The 27,146-nt window shown below is 33.4% G+C and overlaps 2 protein-coding genes across 2 annotated transcripts; one reads left to right on the top strand and one right to left on the bottom strand.

Annotated features, from left to right (window-relative positions):
• Positions 1–310: 310 nt before the first annotated feature.
• LOC138326388 (ATPase ASNA1 homolog) lies at positions 311–17,488 on the bottom strand. Its single transcript, XM_069272498.1, has 7 exons — positions 17,341–17,488; positions 16,879–17,026; positions 15,322–15,379; positions 13,060–13,150; positions 8,849–8,999; positions 4,264–4,491; positions 311–3,779 (listed from the first exon to the last, which is right to left on the bottom strand). The coding sequence occupies exons 1-7, from the start codon at positions 17,475–17,477 to the stop codon at positions 3,651–3,653; spliced, it is 942 nt and encodes a 313-aa protein (XP_069128599.1). The 5' UTR covers positions 17,478–17,488; the 3' UTR covers positions 311–3,650.
• LOC138325250 (very-long-chain enoyl-CoA reductase-like) lies at positions 17,484–27,146 on the top strand. Its single transcript, XM_069270763.1, has 12 exons — positions 17,484–17,623; positions 19,327–19,377; positions 20,096–20,147; positions 20,642–20,686; positions 21,251–21,354; positions 21,657–21,766; positions 22,109–22,214; positions 23,420–23,492; positions 23,762–23,805; positions 24,207–24,264; positions 25,109–25,243; positions 25,754–27,146. Exons 1-12 carry the CDS (start codon positions 17,618–17,620, stop codon positions 25,879–25,881), a joined length of 912 nt encoding a protein of 303 aa, XP_069126864.1. The 5' UTR covers positions 17,484–17,617; the 3' UTR covers positions 25,882–27,146.

The raw sequence follows: 27,146 nt of genomic DNA, 5'->3' as shown, positions 1-27,146 counted from the left end.
GTAATTACATAATTACATTTTCTATTGAACAAGTAAGTAACTGGAAGGGTGTCTAGGGTGCACATTTATGTACATAATTTGTATATAAATCATTGTCAGAGAATAATGGTGTAGTGGACGAAGCCCAAACTGTACAGATTACAGGTCTGCAGAATTCAGTCATTCAGAATTAAGTTCATATTTATTTTTCTTGGCAACAAGTTTTCAGGTCCATTTTGTAAGTATGAACCGGCCATACAACTCTTCAATGTCTCCAATCATATCCAACTTAAATCATTTGAAAATTTGTAAAATAAATTAATTGAAAGAAAACATGCTTTATAAATCATTAGATGACTTTATTTGCGCCAATATTTACAGTGTACAGATAAAAGTACATACTTAATAAACCAACTTGATAATTAAATACAAGAAATTTACAAACTGACTTTATTTCTATAAATTAACAAATATTGTAATAACAAATGATTTTTCGTTATAAAACCACAGGCAATTTCTTTATTATTTTTCAAATGTATGCAGAACTAAGGGAAGTAACTTTGAATTGACAGTAATATTCCTAGTGTCACACAAGTTGAACTGTAACACCAAATATAAGTAACTTAAACTAATAGTTTGAAAAAACACTACAATGCATCGGTTGTAATCAAAGCAATTCCTATTGATAGTGTCTTAAAACTAGTTGTTGTAATTTAATAAAGCTTAAGTGTTTTTCGACAGTCCTGTCAAAAACATCAAGCTATGGTCAGTGCCTGTTATTTATCCCACACACAACATAAGCAACCTAAAACTGATAGGCTAGTTGTGCTATATCAGCCACCTTAACCCCTATGCCACTACAGGCTCTAGATCTAGTCTGATGTATATTATAATAATTCAATTTTGCTTGTTACGAGCATTTTCATTGGCTTTAAAATTTACTTTATCAGCCCATAAAGGAAAAAATGGCGTCGCTGTTTGTAATGTTGCTTCTGAGATGACAGCGTAATGATTTCATAGACAAAAGAGTTCTAAAATGAATTTTGAATATTGAAGAGATTATCTTTGGTAAATTGAATTATAAACCTTTATTTAGAGTACACTCAAGATTTTTGTGTTATATAATTTGTATCTCCATAACATAAAAACTATATTCAAGTTAATCCTTAAACACTCCTACAGAAAACACTCCTTGACTGTTGACTAGTATAGTTGATAAATTTTTACAATTTACTGTTTGGAACTTGCGGGGGTTTATTTTTGTGGATTATCTTTGAAGCATTCGAAAGTGTTATTCATAAGATAGTGTGCAATATGTAAAACAATGATTTTGATTCCTTTTACATTTTGCAAGGTATATGTAAATTTAACGAATATGATGGATCCATGAAATTATAACCCCGCAAATATTAACAAGATGAAATGATTAGTCTGAAACAATGTCAGCAATATTGAAGGACTTTGTTTGAACACATATTAGAAGGCTAAGCTAAGGTCCATGATATGAAATGCCCAAGGAAAACACTATTACCACAAAGACGCCCCATTGGCCTGAACCACTAAATAAGCTATTCTTTTCCAAAATGATTTCATTTCCTTTACCTAGAGCTGGTTCATAATAATGATAATTCATTGACATTTTATAAGCGAGGATTTTAATTACCTAGGGAAAACCTATGATGACTTATCTCTTAACCGAACTAGGTGAATTCTTTGGAGTACGTGCAAATCTGGAGGAAAAAATTGCTTGTTGAAAGTCAGAAAACACTGTTACAATGACAATGTTATGTTAGAGAACCTAACATCAACAACACACACTTATCAAATGCATCTTGATCATTAAACAAATGTAATGATGAACAAAAATAGTGACTAAATACTGTAAACAGACAACGTCAGAATTAAGACCACCTCGCTATTAAGACCACTTTTACTCACACCACTGGGTGGTCTTAATAGAGAGGTTTTACTGTACTTATTTTAGCTAATTCATGTATAGAGCTAAATTTTGAATATTTTGTATTTCTGGTATTGAACCATTGATTTGCCTTAATTTATATCTGTGCAAATAAATCATAATTTACAGTTTTTCACATTTGCACTAAAATTTCAGTGTGCTAAAATAAGTCCGATTACAGTATCATTCAGTTTAATAGCTATGCCGATCATTTTGTGGGTTGATTTTTTTTATATTTTAGAATTTCTTATATCAGATTATTTAATACATCAGATTTAACCATGACCGTTACATGTAGTTATTTTTCTTCATAGATTAGATGTTTGTAATCTCAATAATATCTCCTGAAAATGTGAAAATTTCAGCCCCATGAAAATGGCCAACTATACAGTATCTTAGGGACCATATCCATCACAATAACTACCATATCATGTCCCTTTTAATTCTGGGTCAGTGTACAATAATTATGAGATACATATGTATGACACTTAAAATTAAATTAACATTGTTTATGTGCTATAAAAATTTATTCGTTGCTGGCAGTAAGATTAACAGGTGAATTACTATTGAAGCCTAAACAATTGATCAATTGTGTTTAAAATGACATTATGCCTTGTACTTCAAAACATGGATCAGTATATTGGTGTACATATATCAATATTTTGTTTATATTCTGTACAAATGATCAGATCACTGTTTTAGTGGGGTATATTGGGGGATTTAGTTAATGCATTTTCATTTATTTTATTGTACTCTCCAAAGAAAAATAGAAACATTATTATAGATTAGATACAAAAAATTTACATTACATGTATAAATGAGAGCATTCTAAATCTATGAATAACATTGCCTTTTCTGAATAACAGTCAAATTTGAGAAAAGAAAATTAATTTTATTACATGTATACACTGTTTGAACACAATTTCACAATGCCCAATGAATGAGTGGCTTATCTGCATGATATTAGTCTAATCGGAAGTCATAGTTTAATGCAGGCTTGTATCCAAATGATAAATTCAAACATTCTGTTGATTTTGTTATTTTGTTTTCCATTTGTTTTTTGGTGCAGATTGCTTTAGTCTAATAAATCAAAATTGTCTTGCTGTTTTGGATTTTAAAATTAAGATATTAGAATATGTTAATTAGGCACAAAAGGTTATGAAAAGATCATATTGGATATTGTGTATTGGATATTATATGGTCAGGTTTGATTTCCTTAAACCTATCCCTCCCTCGTTTTTTTTCCTCTCAACAATAAAAAGGTAATTTTCTACAATAAATTACACATCCCAGCAGGATATTGGCACTCACCTTAATTAAATCTATTTCATTATATGTATTTCCCGATGTGATATAGTGTAGCCCCACGTGAACATGTGTTCAGCTTAGCATTCAGCGCTTTATTTGATGCAGAAATAAATATTTCCTGGAGTTTTAGTTTGATATATACACCCAAGTGTTTTAAAAGATATATAAGGGTGGATGCTGGGTTTAATATTTCTTAATAATATGAATACATCTATATGCTGTGGGTGAGTCCAAAAATAAAGAATGACAAAGCCAGGAATTTTAGAAATTTTCCCTTCTGTAATTAATTTTCAGTAAAATAAGGATTATTTTAAATTCAGATGGAGAGACTCTTAACAATAGATGACAGACGAAGGTCGATTTACCGTACAAGTAATAAAAAAGGTTTGGACCAGACAAAATGTGGCTATGATTTTTCTACATCAAACGGTTCTAAGAGGTTCTTAGAAAAGTCTGTGATCTTTGTTGCACCTCTAACTTCCTCTTCCAGTAATGGTAGCTTTGTCACATTGAAGTCTTCATACAGATCAGCAATCTGAAACAGATGGAATTTTATAAACTCCTTGCTACAATATTATGTATTGTGTCAGAAAACACATTTCTGTAATATCATAACTCATTATATATTAGTAAATTGATATTAATCTAAGGCATCTACAACTCATTTACCCTATAATTTCATAATGAACTGCCCCAGCCATTGAACTGGAAGAGTTCAAATGCATGTACAGGGATGCATGATTTTATTTTGTTGAGCTTAAATCTTTGAAATACAAATTCCACAACTGTCTGCAAGATATATTGTACAACATTGTTCTGAATTCCAGTAGAGCTAGTGACAGGTAATAACTGGCTGATAGCCAGCCAATGTTAAGCCACGCCCCAAAGATTCAAGGGTAAGCCAATACAATTGGTAATATTGATACAAGTCGAGAACAAACGGGAATGGGGTGGGGGGAGGTGTTATTGGCTTATCTTGTTTGAAAACAATAATTGAATTTTATCACCAATATACATACCTGGTCTAAATACTTGGCCTGTATTTTGTGGCGTGCTCTACACATTTTGCATGGTTCCTGTCCCTTCTTCAGGAATAACAGTTGATTGACCACAACATTGTGAGTATCGATTCCGTACCGGGTCAACTCTTGTACCAGTCTTTCTGTTTCATATAGCGACAGAAATTCTGCTATACACACGCACACAAACGTTGTTTCATCCTGAAAGGGAAAGTAAATGATAGAGAATTATTTATGTGAAAAGTTTTGACTCTATCTAATACCTGCTCTTACTCTTTTTTCCCTGGCCTCACATTGTAATATATAGCCCCAGTATTTATGTATATTTTCAGGCTAGGCTTCACAGATCATAGTCTTTTTATTGTTAAAATTGTCTAGAGGGATATATAGAAGTCAACATGTGTGGAGATAGTTATTAGATTTTAAATCAATCAGTGCTTTTAATCATTGTCCGTATCTTTTTAACAGTTATTGTCATTTAAAGACCTTGCAAGTATTGGTTTGTAGAAAAGTTAAGATTCCTAGATTAAATAAAATAAATCACTAGTCTTAAATCAGTACATATAATAGACAACTCAACAAACCTGGAGAGATATACATGTAGTCGTAGAATACATAACACTAACAAAATTGTTACCAGTAGTCTAATGAGACAATTTGGTTGCCTTCAATTCAAGTGATTAATCCCTAGAAATGGATTACATGTGACCAATTAATTAATTACAAAAATTACTAATCATTTCAGTGCTAAATATATACAATGTAGTACTACAGTAAAACATGGTTATTACGAACCTCTGTGGACCAACAAAATCACTTTGTTATAAGCATAGTTTATTATACACCTGGCTATTACAAATATCTTATAGGAACAAACCATGATTGGGGAATGAAATTCACTATGTTATACCGGGTAACCACAAATTGGTTGTAAACGTGTTTGTTGTAAACATGTTTTACTGCATATTCCAAAATATAAAATAATTTGTTAATTTCCCATGAGAAAACCTATCTATAAGGATTTTCTGAAGTTTATGGCTATGATAGGGAAAAGGCAATTCACTGGTAAATCATTGAATATTTTAATATCTAAAGTTACCTCACATTATTTCATATTGTACAGATACCAAGATCTGATGTTTGGTATGTTTATTTACAGAACTACAACTGGAATGTTTTGTTTGGTCATATATACTGAAATTCAGCTCGGCTAGAATATCTGTCGGTAAATACCTGACTATAATTAGGGAGAAGGAAAAAAGACTGTGAAAGCCTGCATAATGATGAAATTTAGGAAAAAATTCTGCAGCTGAATTGCAAGATCACACATATTGGATATTGATGACCAGAAAGCGAAAAACTTTAAACATGTTATGATAACAAAGTCAGAGATTAATATGGAAAAGTAATTTCATCAACACACTACCTATGACACGCCAATGACCATGCACTAATGAAGCTGAACATGTAAAGAAGTGCTCACAGAGTTCATGACTTTATATACCTGTTTTTCAAAAACTCAACAACTGGAGATTACTACAAAATGGCAACTGCTGAAACTCTAAGTACCTTTCCGTGCCAAGGGTGTTACAACTTGTGTTCAGCACAAGCAGAAGCAACTGATTTTTTTCTGTGAAAAATGCCTGGAACCAATATGTGAGAAATGTCTCGCTTCTCTCCACAAAAGCCATCAAATTTGTGAGCTTAGTGAAATAACTGCTCAGAAGAAACAAGACATCAAAAACTTTATAGACAGAACAGAACAAAACGAACTAGTGAAAATTTGGAATTATATTATCTCTGCTGAAACACTTCTCGAAGATAATGATGCAACATTTGAGAAAGTGTCACATCAGCTGAAGATGCAAACAGACAAATTTAAACAGGAGCTTGACAATAGTTTAGTGCAGACACTTTCTCTATTTCGGAAAATGAAAGAGCTAGGACAATATACAACTAATCATACACTACAAACTGGATTTGGAGATATATGACAAACAACACAAAGAACAAATACAGGAATGTAAGGCAGCACTTCAACATGCTTCTCACATACAGATTTATGATTTATCTATTGAGATCTGTTCTCCTATTGGTCTCCCTGTTAAACCTGTCTTGGGTAATGCCATCTTTACTCCAAATAAAATTTCATTTGGTCATCTGGAACTGGCCATGGGAAATATTACAACTTCAGGTCAAGGTCAAGCATCAAGTGACCAAGAACAGGCATTCTCAAATGGTCAAAGGCAATACTCTACACAACAAGGGCCAGGAAATAAAAATGTGAAAGCAATGCCAAAGATTGTATTGCCTGCGATCAAAGTTTTTCGAATCCTCCACACAGCAGGGATTAGGAGAGAAAGGAATGAAAGCAACAAAGAACATACTATTGCCCAAAACAAAAGTTTTGGTAAAGAGGAAATTTCATGGATATGCATACTGCATATGTCCCAACTCTGACGGGACTGCTTGGACCAGTACTTTAAGTGACATAGTACATTTCCTGGACAGAACGGGCAGGGTGCTAAAGAAGGTCTTACACAGAACAAAGATTATACACATTAGTCTGTCACATGCAACAAAAAGTCTGGCTGTGTGTCAATGACAATGGCATCTTATCATTGGAATCAGGATAACTTAGATACAGATTTAGAGCCTGGAAGGAACCCAGGTGTATATGTGCTACTGATAGTTGTCATGTTATCGTGGGGATGGACAAATACATCGAAATATATACTTCAGAAGGTCAAACAGAAAGATTTTATCATAAACCATTTGGGGAAACCAGTGTACCACACAATATTGCAGAATGTCCTGTCACACACAATCTTGCAGTAATTGTTAGCAGATCTACTGCGAACAAGCCCCTTGCTGTAAAGCACATTGCTGTAACAGATTCTGACTTAAATAAGCGGTTTAAATATAAAGGTGCCGTTCCGAGTGAGAAAACACCATGAAGAATGGGGGAACAATTTGATCCCACAGATGTAGCATTTGACAGTGATGGGAACCTGATCATAGTAAATGACATATTTAAGGAGATGATATTGCTCAGTGGAGTTGGGGACTTTCTCAGAATCATACACACCGACAGCTACAAGATAAATGCTGTGGGTTTAGAAAGAGACCAAAGCATCTGGGTATTGATTGAAGGTGGGCTTGTAATTAAAGTACTACAGTACAGCAAGACGTGATGGCTGTGATAACATTACTACAGTATAGCAGATTGTGATATCTGACATAAAACTACTAGGGTACAGTCAGCAGGGTGTGATAGCTGTGATAAAACTTCTACAGTACAGCAGAGCGTGATAGCTGTGATAAAACTCCTACAGTACAGCAGAGCGTATAAAACTCACGTACAGATGTGAAATTCTACAGTACAGCAGAGCGTGATAGCTGTGATAAAAATTCTACAGTACAGCAGAGGTGATAGCTGTGATAAAATTTCTACAGTACAGCAGAGCTGATAGCTGTGATAAAATTTCTACAGTACAGCAGGTGCGATGATAGCTGTGATAAAATTTCTACAGTACAGCAGAGTGTGATAGCTGTGATAAAATTTCTACAGTACAGCAGAGCGTGATAGCTGTGATAAAATTTCTACAGTACAGCAGAGCATGATAGCTGTGATAAAATTTCTACAGTACAGCAGAGCGTGATAGCTGTGATAAAATTTCTACAGTACAGCAGGGTGTGATAGCTGTGATAAAACTTCTACAGTACAGCAGGGTGTGATAGCTGTGATAAAACCATTACAGTACAGCAGAGTGTGATAGCTGTGATAAAACCATTACAGTACAGCAGAGTGTGACAGTACAGCAGGGTGTGATAGCTGTGATAAAACTTCTACAGTACAGCAGGGTGTGATAGCTGTGATAAAACCATTACAGTACAGCAGAGTGTGAAACAGTACAGCAGGGTGTGATAGCTGTGATAAAACTACAGTACAGCAGAGTGTGATAGCTGTGATAAAACTACATTACAGTACAGCAGAGTGTGACAGTACAGCAGGGTGTGATAGCTGTGATAAAACTTACAGTACTACAGTACAGCAGGGTGTGATAGCTGTGATAAAACTACAGTACAGCAGAGTGTGTGCTGTGACAAATTGTAAAATAATTCAGTTATTAAAGTACTTACCGCGTTCGGAAACCAATGTATCCCTTCAGTGAATACAGGTTTGTTGATTAACTACTTACTGCGGTATTTTAAACTTCTATAGAGGCGTTGACATGTCTGAATGGTGGTTAACATGCATCCTGGAAGTTTTGTTGTCATGGTGTCATGTCCTGTTTTGTGTTGACATGCGTATTTACATAATCCTTAAAGTTGTTAATTCCAATCATACAATGACATCTGTAGGCAATCAAGGGTTTTTGAGACAATTACATGATAAGTTTATCATGAAATATAATTTTATCGTTTTAAAATCCAATAGATGGAGGAGGATTTTCTAACAATTTTAATCATACACACAAAAACGTCATTTTATTTTCTTTAACAGTGTATACAAAATCACATTTATTTTCTGATAGAAATACTGAAACCTTCTAATTTTAAGTGTTTTAGGTTGTACACTCACCTGAGATATAAATGGTCCCACTTGATTTTTGAGTCGGAGGATCTTGCCGAGTCCTTTCTCTATGACGGAGGGAAATGATAGGAGACGGAGTGTGTGGCCAGTTGGGGCTGTGTCAAATACTACACATGAAAAGTTCATTCCATTTACAAGTCTGAAAATAATGTACAATGATTAGCTGAGTTTGTGTTTTACAAAATAGCTATATACCTTAAAGCAAGTCAGTTCTACATGCTGTAAATTTCCTGATTTTTACTAAAAACAAGGAAATCAAGTTTACAAAAATAAAAAATTTCACTAACTGACAATTAGAATCTTTACTCATAACTTACTACTTTGCTGACCATATTTCCATGACCAAAGCCATATGAAATAGAAATGAGTAAATATCATCCCCGAGAATATTACGAGGTACATTGTACTGTACACTAACTCATTTTTGCGTGTATTTCATGGTTAGAACTTGCGAAGATTAATCGCTGTGAAAAGATTCAATGGGAATAATTCATATACCACATGATACCCGATAACGCTATTTTTACTATTGATGATGGAATGACGTCAAAAGATGATATCCTGCGCTAACGTCTTTTCAGCGTGAAGATTACAAATAGTTACGGTCCATGACCACTGGATATACTAGTCCCGCACAAACGTTATCGGGTATTGCATAATATGTGAATTAGTCCCATTACAAATACAGTATAGCATTTTTCCTATGAAAAATATAATAACATTGCTGTAAAATTTTGTTTGGCATGGAAATGCAAAGTAGCTGCAAGAAATAAGTTAGTTTCCAGTAATTTAAGGATGGGAAGAAAATTTGTAGTAGTTGAGGAAGGCCAGAGTTCCCATTAAGAATTTCACTGAAGTGGATTTGTCACCTGCACTGCAGTTTAAACATCACAATAATTAGTTATTTACAGTTGAAAATATTGTTAAAGATGCTCAATAGCTGACAAATGTTTTTTTTTTCACTATAAAAACTAGGAGAAGACGATATAGTATTTTTCTTCAGTTTCAACAGTTAGTTACTTTACACCATTACCACCACTGAAAAGTTTGAGTTTCTAATTTTAATTTTGTTTAAAATATAAGAATTAATTGCATCCCAAAAAAAAATTGTGGCACTTTATCCTATATGGAATAAAGTACTGATTGTGCATGCACCAAAGGCAAAATAAATTATTTCATATAATTTTTTGTGTTAATTAGACATATATATATATGCATAATTAAACACCAATTATTGTTCAAATGATGAATATCATTTATGCTCTGTCAGCGTGGAGCATTTTTAATAACTAAGTGAAGTTATGAAGTAAATCTTGCAAATAATGACAGATTTTGACCAGTATCAAACCCATATATTGATTTAATGTAATATACATAATTTGATTGAAATCGCATAATAAACACAAAAGTTATTGAGCAGTAACCAAGAAATTAGTTGATAATTTAAAAGTCCTGTAAATCTTGCAAATATCGACGGATTTTGACCAGTATCAAACCCATACGAGATCTCATTGAAATGAAACAATAAATAAAAATTTGGTTGATATCAAGCAATATACAACATTTGGTTAAAATCGGACAATATATATTAAAATTATCGCATGGAAACCAAGAAATTGTCTGTTTTAACGATTTTAAAGTCCTGTAACTCTTGTAAATATTACCAGATTTTGACCAGCATCAAACCAATCTGAGATCTCATTGATATGAAGCAATAAATCAATTTTGGTTGAAATCGAACAATAAACACTAATGTTATTGAGTGGAAACCATCAATTTATCTGTATCGACAATTTTAAAGTCCTGTTACTCTCGCAAATATTGACGGATTTTGACCAGTATCAAACCCATACGAGATCTCATTAATATAAAGAAAATAACAAATCTAGTTGAAATCAGACAATAAATACTAAAGTGTTTGAGCGAAAAACCATGGATTTATCTGTTTTGATGATTTCAAAGACCCTTAACTCTTGCAAATATTGACGGATTTTAACCAAAATCAAACTCATATGAGATCTCATTGATATAAAGCAATGTACCAAGTTTGGTTGAAATCGGACAATAGATCCTTTAAGTTTTCCAGACACCAACGCTGACGAAACCAACATAGTGATATCTATGTGTCGCACTTATGTTGCAGGCGACACAAAAATTAACTCCTGATTAACAGCTACTGTTTAAACATCAATCTAATACATGTGACCTCAAAGTGGACAGTAAATGGGGTTGTTGTCAGACGGCTTAGTCACTTCTCTAACTTCATACTTAAGCGCAATTATCAAAGGGCGATTCATTTATTTACAAATTATAGCTACCATATAGGGGAGTATTTTTGTGGGAAGGATACTTTCGGGATTTCCTTTGTAATATGATGGACCATCTTAATCACTCAGCTAATACAATCCCCAGAATTCAAGAAGTCGTATAAATCCGCAGTCCCCAGAAATCAAGAAGTCGTATAAATCCGCAGTCCCCAGAAATCAAGAAGTCATATAAATCTGCAGTCCCAAGAAATCAAGAAGTCGTATAAATCCGCAGTCCCCAGAAATCAAGAAGTCGTATAAATCCGCAGTCCCCAGAAATCAAGAAGTCGTATAAATCCGCAGTCCCCAGAAATCAAGAAGTCTATAAATCCGCAGTAATCAGAGAAGTCCCATATAAAAATCGCAGTCCCCAGAAATCAAGAAGTCGTATAAATCCGCAGTCCCCAGAAATCAAGAAGTCATATAAATCCGCAGTCCCAAGAAATCAAGAAGTCATATAAATCTGCAGTCCTCAGAAATCAAGAAGTCATATAAATCCGCAGTCCCCAGAAATCAAGAAGTCGTATAAATCCGCAGTCCCCAGAAATCAAGAAATCATATAAATCTTATGAATGTGAGTAGTATGCTTAACTGTAACCTTTTGATGTCTTAGAATAAAACTATCACTACCATATAAAACTAGAACACTGATCACAAGTCATGATCAGAAAAGATCCAGCTCAGCGTGCCTTAGGATTAGAAAATGACTGATGACAATATAGTACAAGAGATCCCAGAGGAATCTTAGCGGCCACCAAAGAATGATCTAGGGCTGACAATGGAAAAGGGATCTTTTTCCTGCTTTTTAAATTTTAGATAGCGAAATCCAAGTTGGCCATCTTGTTGATGGATGAGTCTAAAATGCTATATGCACAACTAGGGTCTTAGAGGAACCTTTATTACCTCTGAAATTTGAGAAAGATCCCTTCGGTACTTTCTGAGAAGTAGAGGTAACAATTTTCAACTACAAAAATCCAAGATGGTTGCCTGTCGTTCATCTTGGATCGGTCCCAAAATGCAATATGCACAATATGGACACTAGGGATACCTACATATGAAATTTGAGACAGATCCCTTGGTTACTTTGTGAGAGATAACGGTAACAATTTTCAACTGTCAAAATCTAAGATGGCTACCTGTCAGCCATCCTGTTGATCGATCGGTCCCAAAATATGATATGCACAACTAAGGCTCTACCGGAACCTATATATGGAATTTGAGACAGATTCCTTCAGTACATTTTGAGATATAGCAGTAAAAATATTTAACTACCAAAATCCAAGATGGCGACTTGTTGGCCCAACTTGTTGACTGATCGTTCCGTTAGTTCCCAAAATGCAATATACCCGGTACACAACTAGCTATAGGGCCCTATGAGAACCTTCATCTGAAATTTGAGACAGATTCTTTCAGTCCTTTCTGAGAAATAGCAGTAACAATCTTTAACTATCAAAATCCAAGATGGCGGCCTGGTGGCCATCTTGTTGACGAATTGGTCCCAAAATGCATTATGCACAATTAAGACCCTAGGCAAACCTACCTATGAAATATGAGATGAATAACTTCATTACCTATGAGAAATACCGGTAACAAACTTCTACTATCAAAATTCATGATGGCTGCCAGTCGGTCATCTTGTTGACCAATTAGTCCCAAATTGCAATATGCGGAAGTAGGATCCTAAGGGAACTTACATATGAAATTTGAGACAGATCCTTTTAGTACTTTTTGAAAAATAGAGGTAGCAAGAAAACCGGACAGGTGGACGGACGGAAGCCCTAATTACTATAGGGCACCAACATCTTGATGCGGGGCCCTAATTAGTGAAAGACAAATGTGCAATGTGCATTCTAATAGAGAAACATATTGGTTTTAATAATGTCCAGTTCTTACTTCATGACTTCAGCAAAACTCATAGCTTCGTCAATGCCAGGAAATGCACTCAGGAGTTCCCCAACCATGGCTTTACCCATGTTCATAGCATCTGAAATAGGGGTACAAAAGGTTATGTTTATTTCATTTCAGAATTTATAGCTGCAAAAAGTCAACAAATTAAAATGAAACGTAGCAGATCCTATAATACATCGTTTAATTAATACAGATTAAAATTTAAAAAAAATTTAGTTACTAGATTTCATCAAACCTACTGTTAATTTGGTAAAACATATTTAAAATCAGAATCACTTTAATTTCCTGTCCACTACATAATACAATGTAGCATAAAAAAGGGAATTGATGTTGACGAGTACAGATTACAAACGTTTCAATATTCCAATGCTAAACAATTAAGTGAATATTTAAAATTTGGAAAAGTTCCAGTAGATATAAAGCAGGAGGAATTCTTCCATGATGATCGAAACCTCAAATCCCAGTGTTTGTTTGTTTGATTTATTAACGTCCTATTAACAGCTATGGTCATGTAAGGACAGCCTCCCATATGTATGCGGTGTGTTGCGTGTATTTTGTGCGAGGTGTGTATTTTGAGAGACTGCGGTATATTTATGTTGTGTCTTCTTGTATAGTGGAGCTGTTGTCCTTTTTATAGTGCTATAACACTGAAGCATGCCGCCGAAGACACCAAGCAACACACCCCACGCAGTCACATTATACTGACAACGGGCGAAACAGTCGTCCCACTCCCGGTATGCTGAATGCTAAGCAGGAGCAGAAACTACCAATTTTATAGACTTTGGTGCGTCTCGGCCAGGGAACAGAACCCAGAGCCTACCTCACAGGGTCGAACGCTCAACTCAAGGCCAAAAGTGAGGCAGTGCCAAGGGAGGTATTAGGAAAGATAAAGTCAGTTAGGAAGAAGGGAAAAGATAAGATCATAAATTTAGTCGCCTTTTACGATCATGCAATAGGGGCAGCAGGTACAATTCTATAGCCCTACCTGCAGGGCATAAATCCCAATGTACCATATAGAATCTTTATATATAGTATTTACCAGATAAGCATCCATAACCCAAAAGATGTCCCTCCCTGCTAACTTCATTCTTATGAAATTTGTCCAAAATATCACAAAGCATGTTCCTGCTATAATGAGGTTATATATATGTACAGGTATGAAGGTATGAAAGATGCATGCCAACAATTATCAGTATTTGAAATATCTTCATACATTAAAATGTATTTAATGTTTTGTTTTACATTATTTTGCATTTGTTCAGACTACTGGTTCAGACTTTATGTTAATATACATAAACTGGTTTATGGTATATAAGAGCCCAATAAAACTCTTTCATTTGAAACAATCAGTCCCTTAGGAATAACTCTGAAATCAATACAATGATAAAACATCTCATTTTTCAGCACCATTTATTGGAAAAATTGCGGTAATCAATGAAATCTGTGTCTGAGATACAATCAAATGTTAACGATTTATAAACAAGAAAATACTAATTATTATGTTACCTTAATTATAAAGAATAAGATATTTTATCTCCCCATTTCCATTATTTATATCTTGCCATTGATTTTTACATGATCAAAGGGAGAGAAATCAGAAAATCTTTAAAATCTGTATAAGGCCAGAAAAATCACATTGTTTGTTTTCTACATATTTTGTTGTATTTTCTTAAATTAGTTTTGATTATTTCATTATAACTCATTCATTTCAGAGAAGTATTTTAAAGGGATATTTAAAAACAACAATTAATTCTCAAAATAAATAACTTGCCAAAGTTAACTCCCTTTTTCTGGCATGCAACAAGAATGTATAGATTTGCTTGGCCTTGAGCCAGTTATTTAGATCCTGGTAGATATATATGTTCTAACACAACAAAGGAAAACTGAGCCTTTTAAGATTTGTTTTTATGATAATGAGCATTAATTAATCATAAGCATGACACAGCTGCACATGAAAAGGGCAATCTCGGGAAATACTACTCGCTATTTGTCGTGATCTGTGAACAGTTATATATATATAGTACAACATTTTCTACAGAACAATGATAATATGTGTATGTCATTGAATACATATTATTTCGAACATATGTTCAGTCCAATTTGAATGACAACTTTTGAGTATTCAATGCACAACAACTGTTAAATACAACTCGAAACCTGAGCTGATATAATATATCACATTAAATTAATATTGGTTTGAATTTATAATATTATCTATTTTGAATTTATGTACTACAAAACACAAACCTTGCTGTTCAAAATATTCTTCTGGAAGTTCAGAGAAGCCCAAATTTGGATCTATTTCCTGTAAAATGTAAATCACAAGTTAGCTAATTAAGCTACATTATTACATTACTACATGTATATGTAAAGAAAACTATATGGGGCAAGGAAGTAATGCCAACCGTGTGGACAAAATAAAATTGTCAAATTATCGAGGCGATCCGACCCTTTATCAAGACATACAAAACCAACACGATTACATAATAGGATACGAACAGTAATGCGGGACAAAGTAGACAACATAATAGGATACGAACAGTAATGCGGGACAAAGTATTTTTTATTTTCAGACAATGCACAGAGACAACTATCAATGGATATACAGCAACATGTTTATCATAAACATGCTTACAGCAAATTCATAGATATAGCGTAATTCTTTTCATATCCTGTCAAAGGTTATGTAAGATGTACATGTATGTAGGTAATTTACATACCCATTTTCTGATGTTAGATCTAAGAGTATAGACACTTATTTCTATTTTCCTTTATACTATTTGTATATCAATTATATTGTCACATAGGTATATTTGAATATAGAAAGTTTAAACTAAACATTTTCACATAAAAATTTAATTTAATTGATATATCAAATATTTATTTGCACTTGCTATAGGCCTAACCAGGTATATACATGTAGCTCATAACGGGTATGATTAAGGTTTTATTGATTTTATTGACAATCATCTGCCTTAATTACACTGTAATAAAGTTAATCTTTTGGGGGTCAATTACAACCACTTTCTCTAAGAGGGTTTCATCAGCGTGCCCTCTTTTATCATGTACATATAATTTGCCTTTCTCTATTATTACTTGTCATCCATTCAGAGGTTTTTAAAAGGGGTAGGAATTTAAAGTCAAAGCACATGTATTCAACAATACAATTATGAGCAATATGTAAGGCAGCACTTTCTTTATGATTCTCCAATGATAAAATCTGGTCACTTCCCTGAAGGTACACATTTATGATTTTGGTTGAAACAAATTATTTACATTATAATAAACACTTCAAACAGTGAATTTTCCTGAAGTGTTACATGTAAATGTATAAACCTGATAGATGATGATTCATTTTTTTGCTGTTTTGAAGTACATGTATATATGTCTGGTTGTTTGACATTGTTTTGCCCTGGGCTACATATGTGGTAATGTTATGTACACATTTGGTAATACACCTATACAGTCCATCACTTCCTCCTGTGTTACTAATATCACTTATTGAGGAAGTTAACATTATTTTTCCATCATTATTGAAACTATTCAATAATTTGAAAATAAGATTTAAAAAGTAACATGATTAGATATTTGCCATTCTAACTTTTTCTTATTGTTTTCATTCAATAAGAAGATAATTATAAGCAAACAAACATTTAACTAATATTGCTTTCCTTTAGCATTAGGGTCTTTACATTTGCAATAAGGTGTTTCCCTATGATACATGGGTCGCTACTTTTAACAGAAATCAAACCTTTTATCACTATATCACAGTACATGCATATTTCACTAAACATATTTACATACCATAGCGTATAGGTTTGGAAAATTGTTGACGAGTGTTGGCACCTTTGAGAATTTCTGGTTGAAAGCATCAGAAATATTGTGAGCTGGATCTGTTGATATGATCAGTACTGTTTCGCGTACCTTGGCAAGTTGTACAGATAAAGAACAGCTGAAAAATAAAGAGAAAATGAACATTTACACGTTCTTTTTTATTTTTTTTTTATTTTACAGTTTTAATTTACCACAAATTATCATTACATTTTAACTCACAGAGTAACATGTAAGCTAAAACCCTACACGTTTCTTATTTAATTCGTTTATAAAAAGTCAGCCCTGTTGTGTCATAAACGTTTTTCTCAACGGTGTTTATAGATCTAGTAGATCTTGGTTGCAAATATTGATTCATCATGATGATCACTGAACAGCTGCCAGTGGCTTCTGCTATGACATCCACTGTCAATCCATATATTTTCACAAACTAACCTTGTTGTCGTCTTTCCAACACCTCCTTTTCCCCCAACAAAAATCCACTTTAAACTTGTCTGGTCCACGATATTTTTCAGTGATGGTTCCATTTCTTCCATTTCAACATCCACGGGTTCTGCTGAGGAGGCCGCCATTATGAAATGAATTTCGGAACTCCTTGGAAGTTTACCACTATCAACTATCAACTAAAACAGAGTTACCTCCCTTCTCTGTTTTGGAAACTGACGCCGGGCAGGTGCTTGTTTTGGCTTGTAGTCCAGAGAAGACCAAAATTATGGAGGTAACTAAACATATCTAAATTTCAATGTGTAGTAATTTTAAAATAATTTTTATGCAAATGTCATAGATGAATTGAAAAACTGATGAAATACATGCATTTACTCACGACAGCCGACCTTAGGTCTGAGACTGCGCTGGGGTCGAGGGCAAAGTTTCATAAGCTCAATGGTCAAAACCTAACGTACAATTTGCTGAAGGCGTTGGCTAAAAAAACAGTTGGTAAAAGTGAATCTTTAAAATTGACGACTGATAAAATAAGTAAATCTTTTACTATTATTTGTTCTGTTTTTTTTTTTATGTATATCGTAATGTGAATCTTGTATTCTAACAGTAGCTTAGCCTACTAGTAAGCCAACTCCTAATCTACAGAAACATTAACTATTTGACAAATGAAATACATCATATCATGGTATTTTTTCATTTTGCCCCATACAAACCCATAATAAAATATCGAAAATAATCAGACGATTAACAAGGTAAATATACATGTAAATGGATTTTTATATTTAATTATCCAACATTAATTTGACATTTTCTCAATCTGTAGATATTCTGATAAGTAGATATACCTAAAGCTTGGCCTAATTAATTTTAATCCACTGCATGAAAATTTAAGAATTTAGAATGAAGATATATAGACATGATAGTCAGAGCTAGACTAAGGGTTTAATTGTTTGCATAAGTCATAGAGAAATTGATGGTTTAATGGGAAAATAAAATAAAGAATGAAAAAACCTACATTTACAAATATATTGAACCATGATTAAGTTAGTAAATAAAAGGACTAATGTTAGGTCGTAAATCTCAAAAGCAGAGAGATTATAACAAATCAAGTACAATCTATAAAGTTATAATTATATCATCCTCCGATAATCTACGGGTTACTATTACTAAGGTTATATCCGCTCCTCAACTGCAGCTGTCTCTTAAAAAACTTGAGCAGCTCAAGAGAAGAAAAAAAGACTAATCACAGGCCTGCAGAGACTTCTTTGAAAATTACAGAGACAGAGAGCAACATCCAACTTCAAAGCAACACAGTCAACCATAGTAAAAAGATCAAGTTCCCTGTGTCTTCTGTTGTCTCTATAGTTATATTTTGAGATAGTCCAAAGTAGATATAATGTCAGTGATAGTAATCCCTTGAGTATCGAGGATTTATATAAGTATAAGTGTATACTGATATTTAGATTATTATCAAGTACATGCTTACAAGTTGGAGTTAAATAGTCTTTTGCCTAGCTGTATGATTTGAGTTAACAAGGTTCAGTTGTAGCAAAAAATTATCTTATTCAGTATAAATATTTATGGCTGCAGTTTATATATATAAGACATAATCTTATTTGAACATTTCATATTACATATGTATATATACATAAGTCTCTGCCAGGAATCAATATCTTAGAATTGAGGCTTTTACACTTTTGTATTTCAATAACCATGTTATTTTCAACCCTGAAACTTTCTCATTTAGGGTTTGGGTTTTATTACTTTAACGCCCTATGAAAAGCTAGGGTTATGTAATAATGTGCCAGGTTTATTAGTGGAGGAAAACTGGAGTCCCTGGAGCAAAACCACCAACCAGTGATCAGTACCTGGCAACTGTCACACACAGAATTCAAACTCGGCCACCACAGCCCCTCTCATTTAGGGTTGTAAATATTTTTAATAGCACAGATAATGAAATGTGTTTATTTTTTCTTTTAGGTAACAATACTTCATCCAAAGTCTGGAAAAACCCTGGCCACACTAACAAATGTGAGTATATTTATTATTTCATTTTACAGTTGAAAAAAGGAGCTTCTTACCTCTTTTGGAAAAAGTAGATAGGAATGTGTGTTACCATGTTTTGGTACAAGATATTAGATTTGTCATTAGATTTGTACTCTGTTGTAAGAGTATTTTCTGGCTGTAAATTAGTTTCTATCAGACGTAGGCCTACAAAAGGTCCTTGATAATTATAAGAATATGTAGATTTGTCATAGGAGCGGAACATGCACAACCAGATCAGGTTTGAAACCTCACCTTCGTAAACCACATTGTGAAATCATCAGACCACTGCCTGGTGCAGGCTCAGATTATGTGGGTAACAAACGATGCAGGGACCTCTCAGCTGGATGCTATATAGTTCTTCTTGATTCAAATCTGAAACTAATATTAGTGGATGCTTCAATATACTGTAGATAACTTAATCATAGGACATTTACATTTTATCAAAAATCTTCTTTTTTCTACAATTTGTGTTAAAGTTATATGTGACGTAACTCTTATTTGTACATGTAAAATTAAAACTTTTGCATTGAAAGCACTGTAATTTTCAAAAAGTTGGTAATTTTTGGTGCTGAATAACTTATTAAAAGCTCATCTTGATTCGTGAGTATGAAAAATATGGCACATAAAATCTTTTTTCTACAATAACTTTAAGAGCCCTCATTTGTAATAATGGAGACTCACTGATTTTTGTATTATGTTGTAGATCTCCACAGGGTCCAGTATTGCAGATGTAAAAAGGGAATATCAGAAGAAATGTGAGTTAGGTTTTAATCATACCAATGTTACCTAAAATGGCATATAGTACTGTAAACATACTTATAGTGGTACAAACAAATTTTAATCTTAAACATATCATATTGTAGTGTAGTAAAAGCCCTAAAATAACTTAGATTACCGCTAAAAATGTATGTTTACCATATACAATACATACTGTTTTTTGCCATTCCTCTATGGAAATCTAATATAAAAAAAAACCCAGTGCTTAAAAGATGTTCAACTTTGTATCACGAAACTGGTGTACATTATAAGTACTTGTGCCTTATACGTGTAACCAGAGTACCATCATCATATGTATACAACTTTCAGAGTTAGAATTACTTTCAATTTAATGGATTGCAATTTTATTGAGGGCTTCTTTTTCTTGGAACCACATTGTATCACATTCATATTGGTACTTGTAGAATTACTGTATCATCTTTACTATTTTTGTCGGCTGTTGTGTAAGATCATGTTGACTTTTCTTTTGCAGTTCCTAAGTATTACCCCACACGACAGGCATTTAAAAGTGATCCTAGTAAGTCTACTCTTCAAAATTTTCCACAACAATAACAAGTACACTAATACCTGTTGACATTAAATTCTTAGTGACAAAACACTTACTACATCAAATCAACAACTAATTAATGAGATTATGAGTTTAGCTATTAAGTAAGAATGAGTAGAAATGAAAGACAACATTTGGGGTATTTTGAGAAAAGAATTAATTTTTCATGAAATGTTTACTTTCAGAACTAAAGAACTATAAGCTCTACACAATTTGTAATTATCAAATTAACAATGTCTTGGATAACAGTTAGACTAATAATTGTACAAAGATTAAAAAAATAATTGGAAAATAAAACAACTACTTATTCCCCCATTCCTCAATGTTCTTAAGCCTAAACCAGCCTTTTGTAGCCACCGGTGTATGAAGACCATCTGTTTCAAATGGCCATTAAAATACTTTATGACCTGTGTATAAAGACCACTTGTCGATAGAGACCACTGTCCCCTGGGTGGTCTTTATATACAGGTTTGACTGTATATACTTTAATGACTTTGAAGACTCTCCAAGTTTAGTATAACTATAATGTTACAGAGGGAAAGACACTTAAAGATGAAGTTACATTGGAAAATGTAGAATTCACAAAGCAAAGGACCCTGTACTTCAAGGATCTCGGACCTCAGGTTGGATGGACCACAGTGAGTACAACATTCCAAACTATGTGATATCTTACAAGCATTTTCATTGGCTACACAGTTATAGTCTTGTAACATTGTTTTTAATTGGCTAATAATTACAGTACACTGTACAAAGATTTAGAAATGAATGAAATATCATACTGTTGTATATTTCTATCATAAGACTGCTTTCTCAGCCATAGGAAAAAATAACTAAAGCTGTCTGTAAAATGTTTACACTTTGTCAATCTAATTAGTAGTTTACTACTATGTTACCTGAAGGGAACGAAATGACTGATGCCAACATTTTGTATGTTCTATAGGTGTTTCTCACAGAATACTCTGGCCCTCTCATAGCCTACCTTATCTTCTACGCCCGCCCAGCCATCATATACGGAGCAGCGGCCTCTGAACCCAGGTCATGGGTTGTCAAGTAAGTAGGGTATAACTTAATAAGGTATAATCTGAATTCACCTTTGATTTATATGGCACCAAACTTACAGCTTAATAAAAATGATAATGACAGTCATCAGCAAGGAAACCTTATTATCATAAAAACACTGGAAAGGGCTTAAATTGGTGTAGCCTGATGCCCAATTCATTTGATTTATATAAAATAAATAAAATCTTGTTGAAATTGAATCTTTAATCACTAATAATTACCATCAGTAACAAAACTACGTGTATTATTATCGTCACATTTCATAATTGTTATGAATAAATCAGATATGTCTGGACAACTGAATCTAATGTTTCTTTATCATTTATCTTTCAGCCTAGCTGCAGCCTGTTTCTCCTTTCACTATGTAAAACGACTTCTTGAGACCGTATTTGTTCATCGGTTTTCAAACGCCACTATGCCTATCATGAATATTTTCAAGGTAAAATTAAACTTACTATTAAAGTACTCTGCGTAATCAGTGCTCATTAAAATACTTAAAAGTGATAGGGGTTTCAGAAAATGAATACTACCAGTTTTAAGTAAGGTCAGTACACTGTCACTGATATAAGACAGATTATTATGGTCTTAAGGATTAAGCTGATGAAAATACATAGAGAATATACAGTTAGTATCTTACAATATGGCATAACCTCTTCATCTCGGCTTTCCTAAGTCTCTCACCAAAATAAACCTTGTATTGTAAGATACTAACCGTGTTTTCTGTTTATCCTGCAACCATTATGACATTTAAAAAAAAGGCAAATTGCCACTTATTTACATGGTTTCATTTGAAATAAGAAGTTTCTTTAATGGGCAGGAAAAGATTAATTCACTAAACTGAATGAGAGTGTACCCTTTTTACTACCATGGGAAATATATAAGCGTATTTACAAACAGTAACAGTAATTCTATTCAGTGATTAATATCACTGAAACAATATGAAAATACTCAAAAACAATAATTACTCTTCAAAGATTTACTTTACAATACATACCTTTGCCATGAGCCAAGAAAAAGACAACTCCGCCATACAAGATTTACGATATCATAAAAATGATGTCATTGCCGTGAATGTGACGTCACTTTTTAGCGGGATTGAATGAGGTTTCATTCACCTAAAGTTTAAAGTTCTAGGTCAAGTTAGAAAAAGTTCCATCAGATGTGGAACAAAGTCCTGTAATTGTTTTGACAAATAAAGCATTTTGCATTGACAGATAAAGCACAAGTTTATCTGACTGTAGTTATCCATCAGTATGTGGGGCAGTTGCAGGATAAAGAACCTTATTATCAGTATGGTTGATAAGAGGATGAAAAAAACATATTATTAGGGGTCACATTCTGGTGACCTTTGGAAATAACCAATCAAAATGTTTTCACTCGAATCTTCACAGTGAATTTCAGGGGACCAAATACTTTGAAAAAGCTCTCGGGGATATTTTTGTGTATATAGTCATTTCACCCAAAGATCTGTATTTTAATCAGATTGCTTAAGAATATAAATTTGAACTGAAAATGAGGTCAAGTTAAAAGAAACTGTCCATTTCAGGTCAGATGTTTTGAAATGTTACTGAATTCACATGTAGATATTTTGCCTATGTGAACTGTGTGATATTTGTTTAGTATGTATCAATTCTGGTTTTACAGAACAGCACCTATTACTGGGGATTTGCAGCCATGATCAGCTACTTCATCAATCATCCACTGTATAGCCTACCAAGTAAGTCATCAGTACCACAATTATGTCATTTCATTCATTAAAATAATTTTAAAAGCATTCAGGAGACTTTCCATTCAATTGATTTAGAAAATGAAATAAAAAGAAAAAATAGGAGGCTTTTCAAGAGTGTTTTTTTTGCCATTATTGTTCTGACTATGAAAAATATATTCTGCGGATTACAATGGATATCACTACATTTATGTTATGTGTTATATGATGAGATTATCCCAATGTTGATTCACCTCCCCTACAAACACTTTGTATTCCAGCTTATGGTACTACTCAGGTGTATGCTGGACTGGCTGGGTTTGTTGTAAGTATGTTAGGGAATCTGTCAAACATTATTATCAATATTTAAACTTGTATTCATTAAGAAAATCATTCACACACTAGATTGATTTGTCTCTTCAGTTTGTCAGAAACATAATTAGATTTGGCAGGGTAATACATAGATCCCAGCCTCTAGATCAGTAAAATGACAGGAGTTATATCCCTTTAGAGCAAATACATTCCATGTGATCGAAATAAAATGCTACTATTAATGAAACAAAATATGTACCTGACAGGTAAGGTATAGGATACCCTTGATCAGCTTTAATTTAAACACACTTGCTAATTTCTGAATGCAAATTTTATTTTATTTTTTATATTCATTTCAAAGTGTTCAAAAGTCAAACTTTTCTATATTTTGATTGTGTATTGATTTGTTTACAGTTTGGTGAGCTTGGAAACTTCTCTATACATATTGCATTCAGAAACCTCAGACCACCAGGTAAGTGAAAAACATTATAATCTACCAAAGTTTAGATAAAACATGTACCGAATATGGATTTAGTTCAGATGTACCTTAAACATCATTAAAACCAAAATAATCATTTACAGATGTGCTATATTTTTTAGATGGAAAAAACCAGAGTACACAGAGTGCTTAAATAAGAAACACCGAACTGCAATCTAATTAAAATTAGACTGGCTATTCCGCTCCACTATGATGCTCTACAATACCCTCCAATACAATATCTAATAACTCCCCGTTTGGGGTCACCTCAGCAACCCCTATGGTTAGCCAATCAGAGTGTCGCCTACAATCGGTGTGGTTGAATCTCTCAGAATTGTAAATGGCTATGAGTATGTCCCGAGATGTTCCGATTCTAGGCCAGGGGTCATACTGAGGTGACCCCGAACCGGGAGCTCTTAGATCTAGTATTGAAATGTATTGTAGTAGAGCGGAATTACAAGTCTAATTTTATTTAGATTGCACTGAACTGCAACCACTATCTGGCATTTGCCATGACTGGACATCAACTTGCATTATTCAGATGGACAGAGAGTGAACAAAATAGAAGACACTTGTAAATTGATATACTTACTGGTTTATCATTTCTATGTCTCTGCTTTTGCTGTGTGGTTGATGGACTATAAAGCAAAATGAAAATCTATAATTAAGAGTTGATCAAGGGATTTTCTGGGAGAGGGCGTATAAAAAGTAGCCTTAGTCTGTTACCCAACCCTATTGTAATCAACAGAACTGATTCAAAGGGAAAAAAACAACAGATTTTGAATTTACTCTTGACATTTATATTACAACCAGTAAATAATTTTCTCGGTTGTTATAGGAACCAAAGAGAGGCGAATTCCCCGGCCGACCTCTGACCCCTTCACATCAATGTTTAACTTTGTGTCCTGTCCAAACTACACCTATGAAGTGATGTCATGGATCAGTTTCAGTGTGATGACCCAGTGTTTGCCTGGTAAGTATACTGAGGTGTTTATAATTAATTAAGATTGATTTTGGTTGGTAGAAGATCGATTTAACAATACACTCTCCTATTTGTGTCCTCTGTAAAGGCTCTTCAAACCAGATAAAATAATCATATTATGATCTTTCTGCTTCTTGTTTCTGACGTAGTCACCACAATATACATACTGGCACCTCTCCTTTTGTAAAAGAAAGATCGAATGATCAAAGAAAAGTAAGAACAGAAATGACCCATTATCAGCAGGGTTTGTGTTTACATTATCCCCATATCCTTTTCAAGTATAGAAAATCATAAGGTCCCCATTTTTTTCTGAAAACCCATTCCAATTACAATACTAGGGGGAATCCATTTTATCTGAGAAGGAACACCCAGTACAAACCCTGATCAGTAGTTAAGATTTCCTATCCTACACATTGTGTACGATTTACAATGATGTAATGATTCTGTATTTACCTGATGGTTTCATACCTCTTGTTTATGATGTATTTTTTTACGTTCCAGCCTTGTTGTTCACCACATGTGGTTTTTATCAGATGGCTGTCTGGGCGTTGGGTAAACACAGGAATTACAAGAAAGAGTTTAAAGACTACCCGAGGAACAGGAAGAGCATCGTACCATTCCTTCTCTAAACAATGAAGATGTTTATTGCTCAGACAATTACAAGTTTCCATACTGTATAACATGTAATGTTTGTTGTGTTTAGATATTGATATGCATTTTGTCAATTTCATGGTTACTAAGGAATGCTACAACAACTTTTGTTGTATGTGATATTGTTATTATTGTTTCTAGGGATAACCATCTACATATATATTGCATGAAATTATTTTGATGTTGCTAAATATTTACAAACACACAAACATTTCATGTTATACATGAAATACTTTAAATCCATGTCATTTCTATTTCTTGTTCTATATCTCTGTTGTCTTCATCACTGAAACAATGTCATTGTTAAATTCTTGATGTGTTATTTCATATCATCATGTGAAGATATTGAATGAACTTTGTTGAAGTCTTTTTATCATTATTACCATATGATTTCAATGAACATGCTCTGTGTTAAATTAATTATATTGTCTCAATGCCATTTTCACTCCTTCTGAAATCAGTATTTATATTCTGTTTTGCATATTACAGAGTTATCTGCCCTTACGGGTAGGTGTTGATTGTGATGTCATGTGTTTGTGAGCGTAACATGATACTTTTAGCAGAAAACAAAATAATGATGTAACAATCGATACCTACCCTCAAGGGAGCAAACTCTGTAATATGCAAAGTCGGAATACAAATGGGTGAAGACAAACTTTAAGCAATACTGTTCTATTGTAAAGAAATGTACAGGGTATGACAGTTTGTGAGGCATATCCATGCTGCTTATCACCGGTATTCAATGTATGACAGTTTTGGCAAACATAAGGGATTTATTAATAGCACTTCATACATGTATGTGTTTTGAGTCATTGAATTTTGAAGATGTTAATGTTTCTTATGGATGGTTCATAATACATTTAGGTAAAGAAAGACTTGGGTCAAGTCAGATTTTTTAAAATTTGAAAATAATTTTAAAAAGATGCATTTCTTTGTAATTTTATAAAAACAAAAAAACAATACATTTTTAGTGATTTTTAATTTCATTGATTTTTATTTGTTTGCACGAAGAAAGAAAAAAAGATAGATTATTTACCTTTATTTTTATCTTATTTTCTGTACATTTACATGTATTAAGAAACGTGTAACATGCATGAACATTTTGTTTAACTAGAATGTGAGTTCTTGTTTTGTATACTATGAACATTTTAAGGCAAATCAGTTTTATGTATCACTATTTGTATTAATTTAATTCTATTTACAACAGTAATAAACATGTTTATGCAGAAAAAATGAGGTTGAT

The sequence above is a fragment of the Argopecten irradians genome, chromosome 6 (assembly GCF_041381155.1).
Source record: "Argopecten irradians isolate NY chromosome 6, Ai_NY, whole genome shotgun sequence".
Lineage (NCBI taxonomy): Eukaryota > Metazoa > Mollusca > Bivalvia > Pectinida > Pectinidae > Argopecten > Argopecten irradians.
Note: the sequence above shows the minus strand (reverse complement) of the source record. Positions and strands in the feature narration are given on the sequence as shown.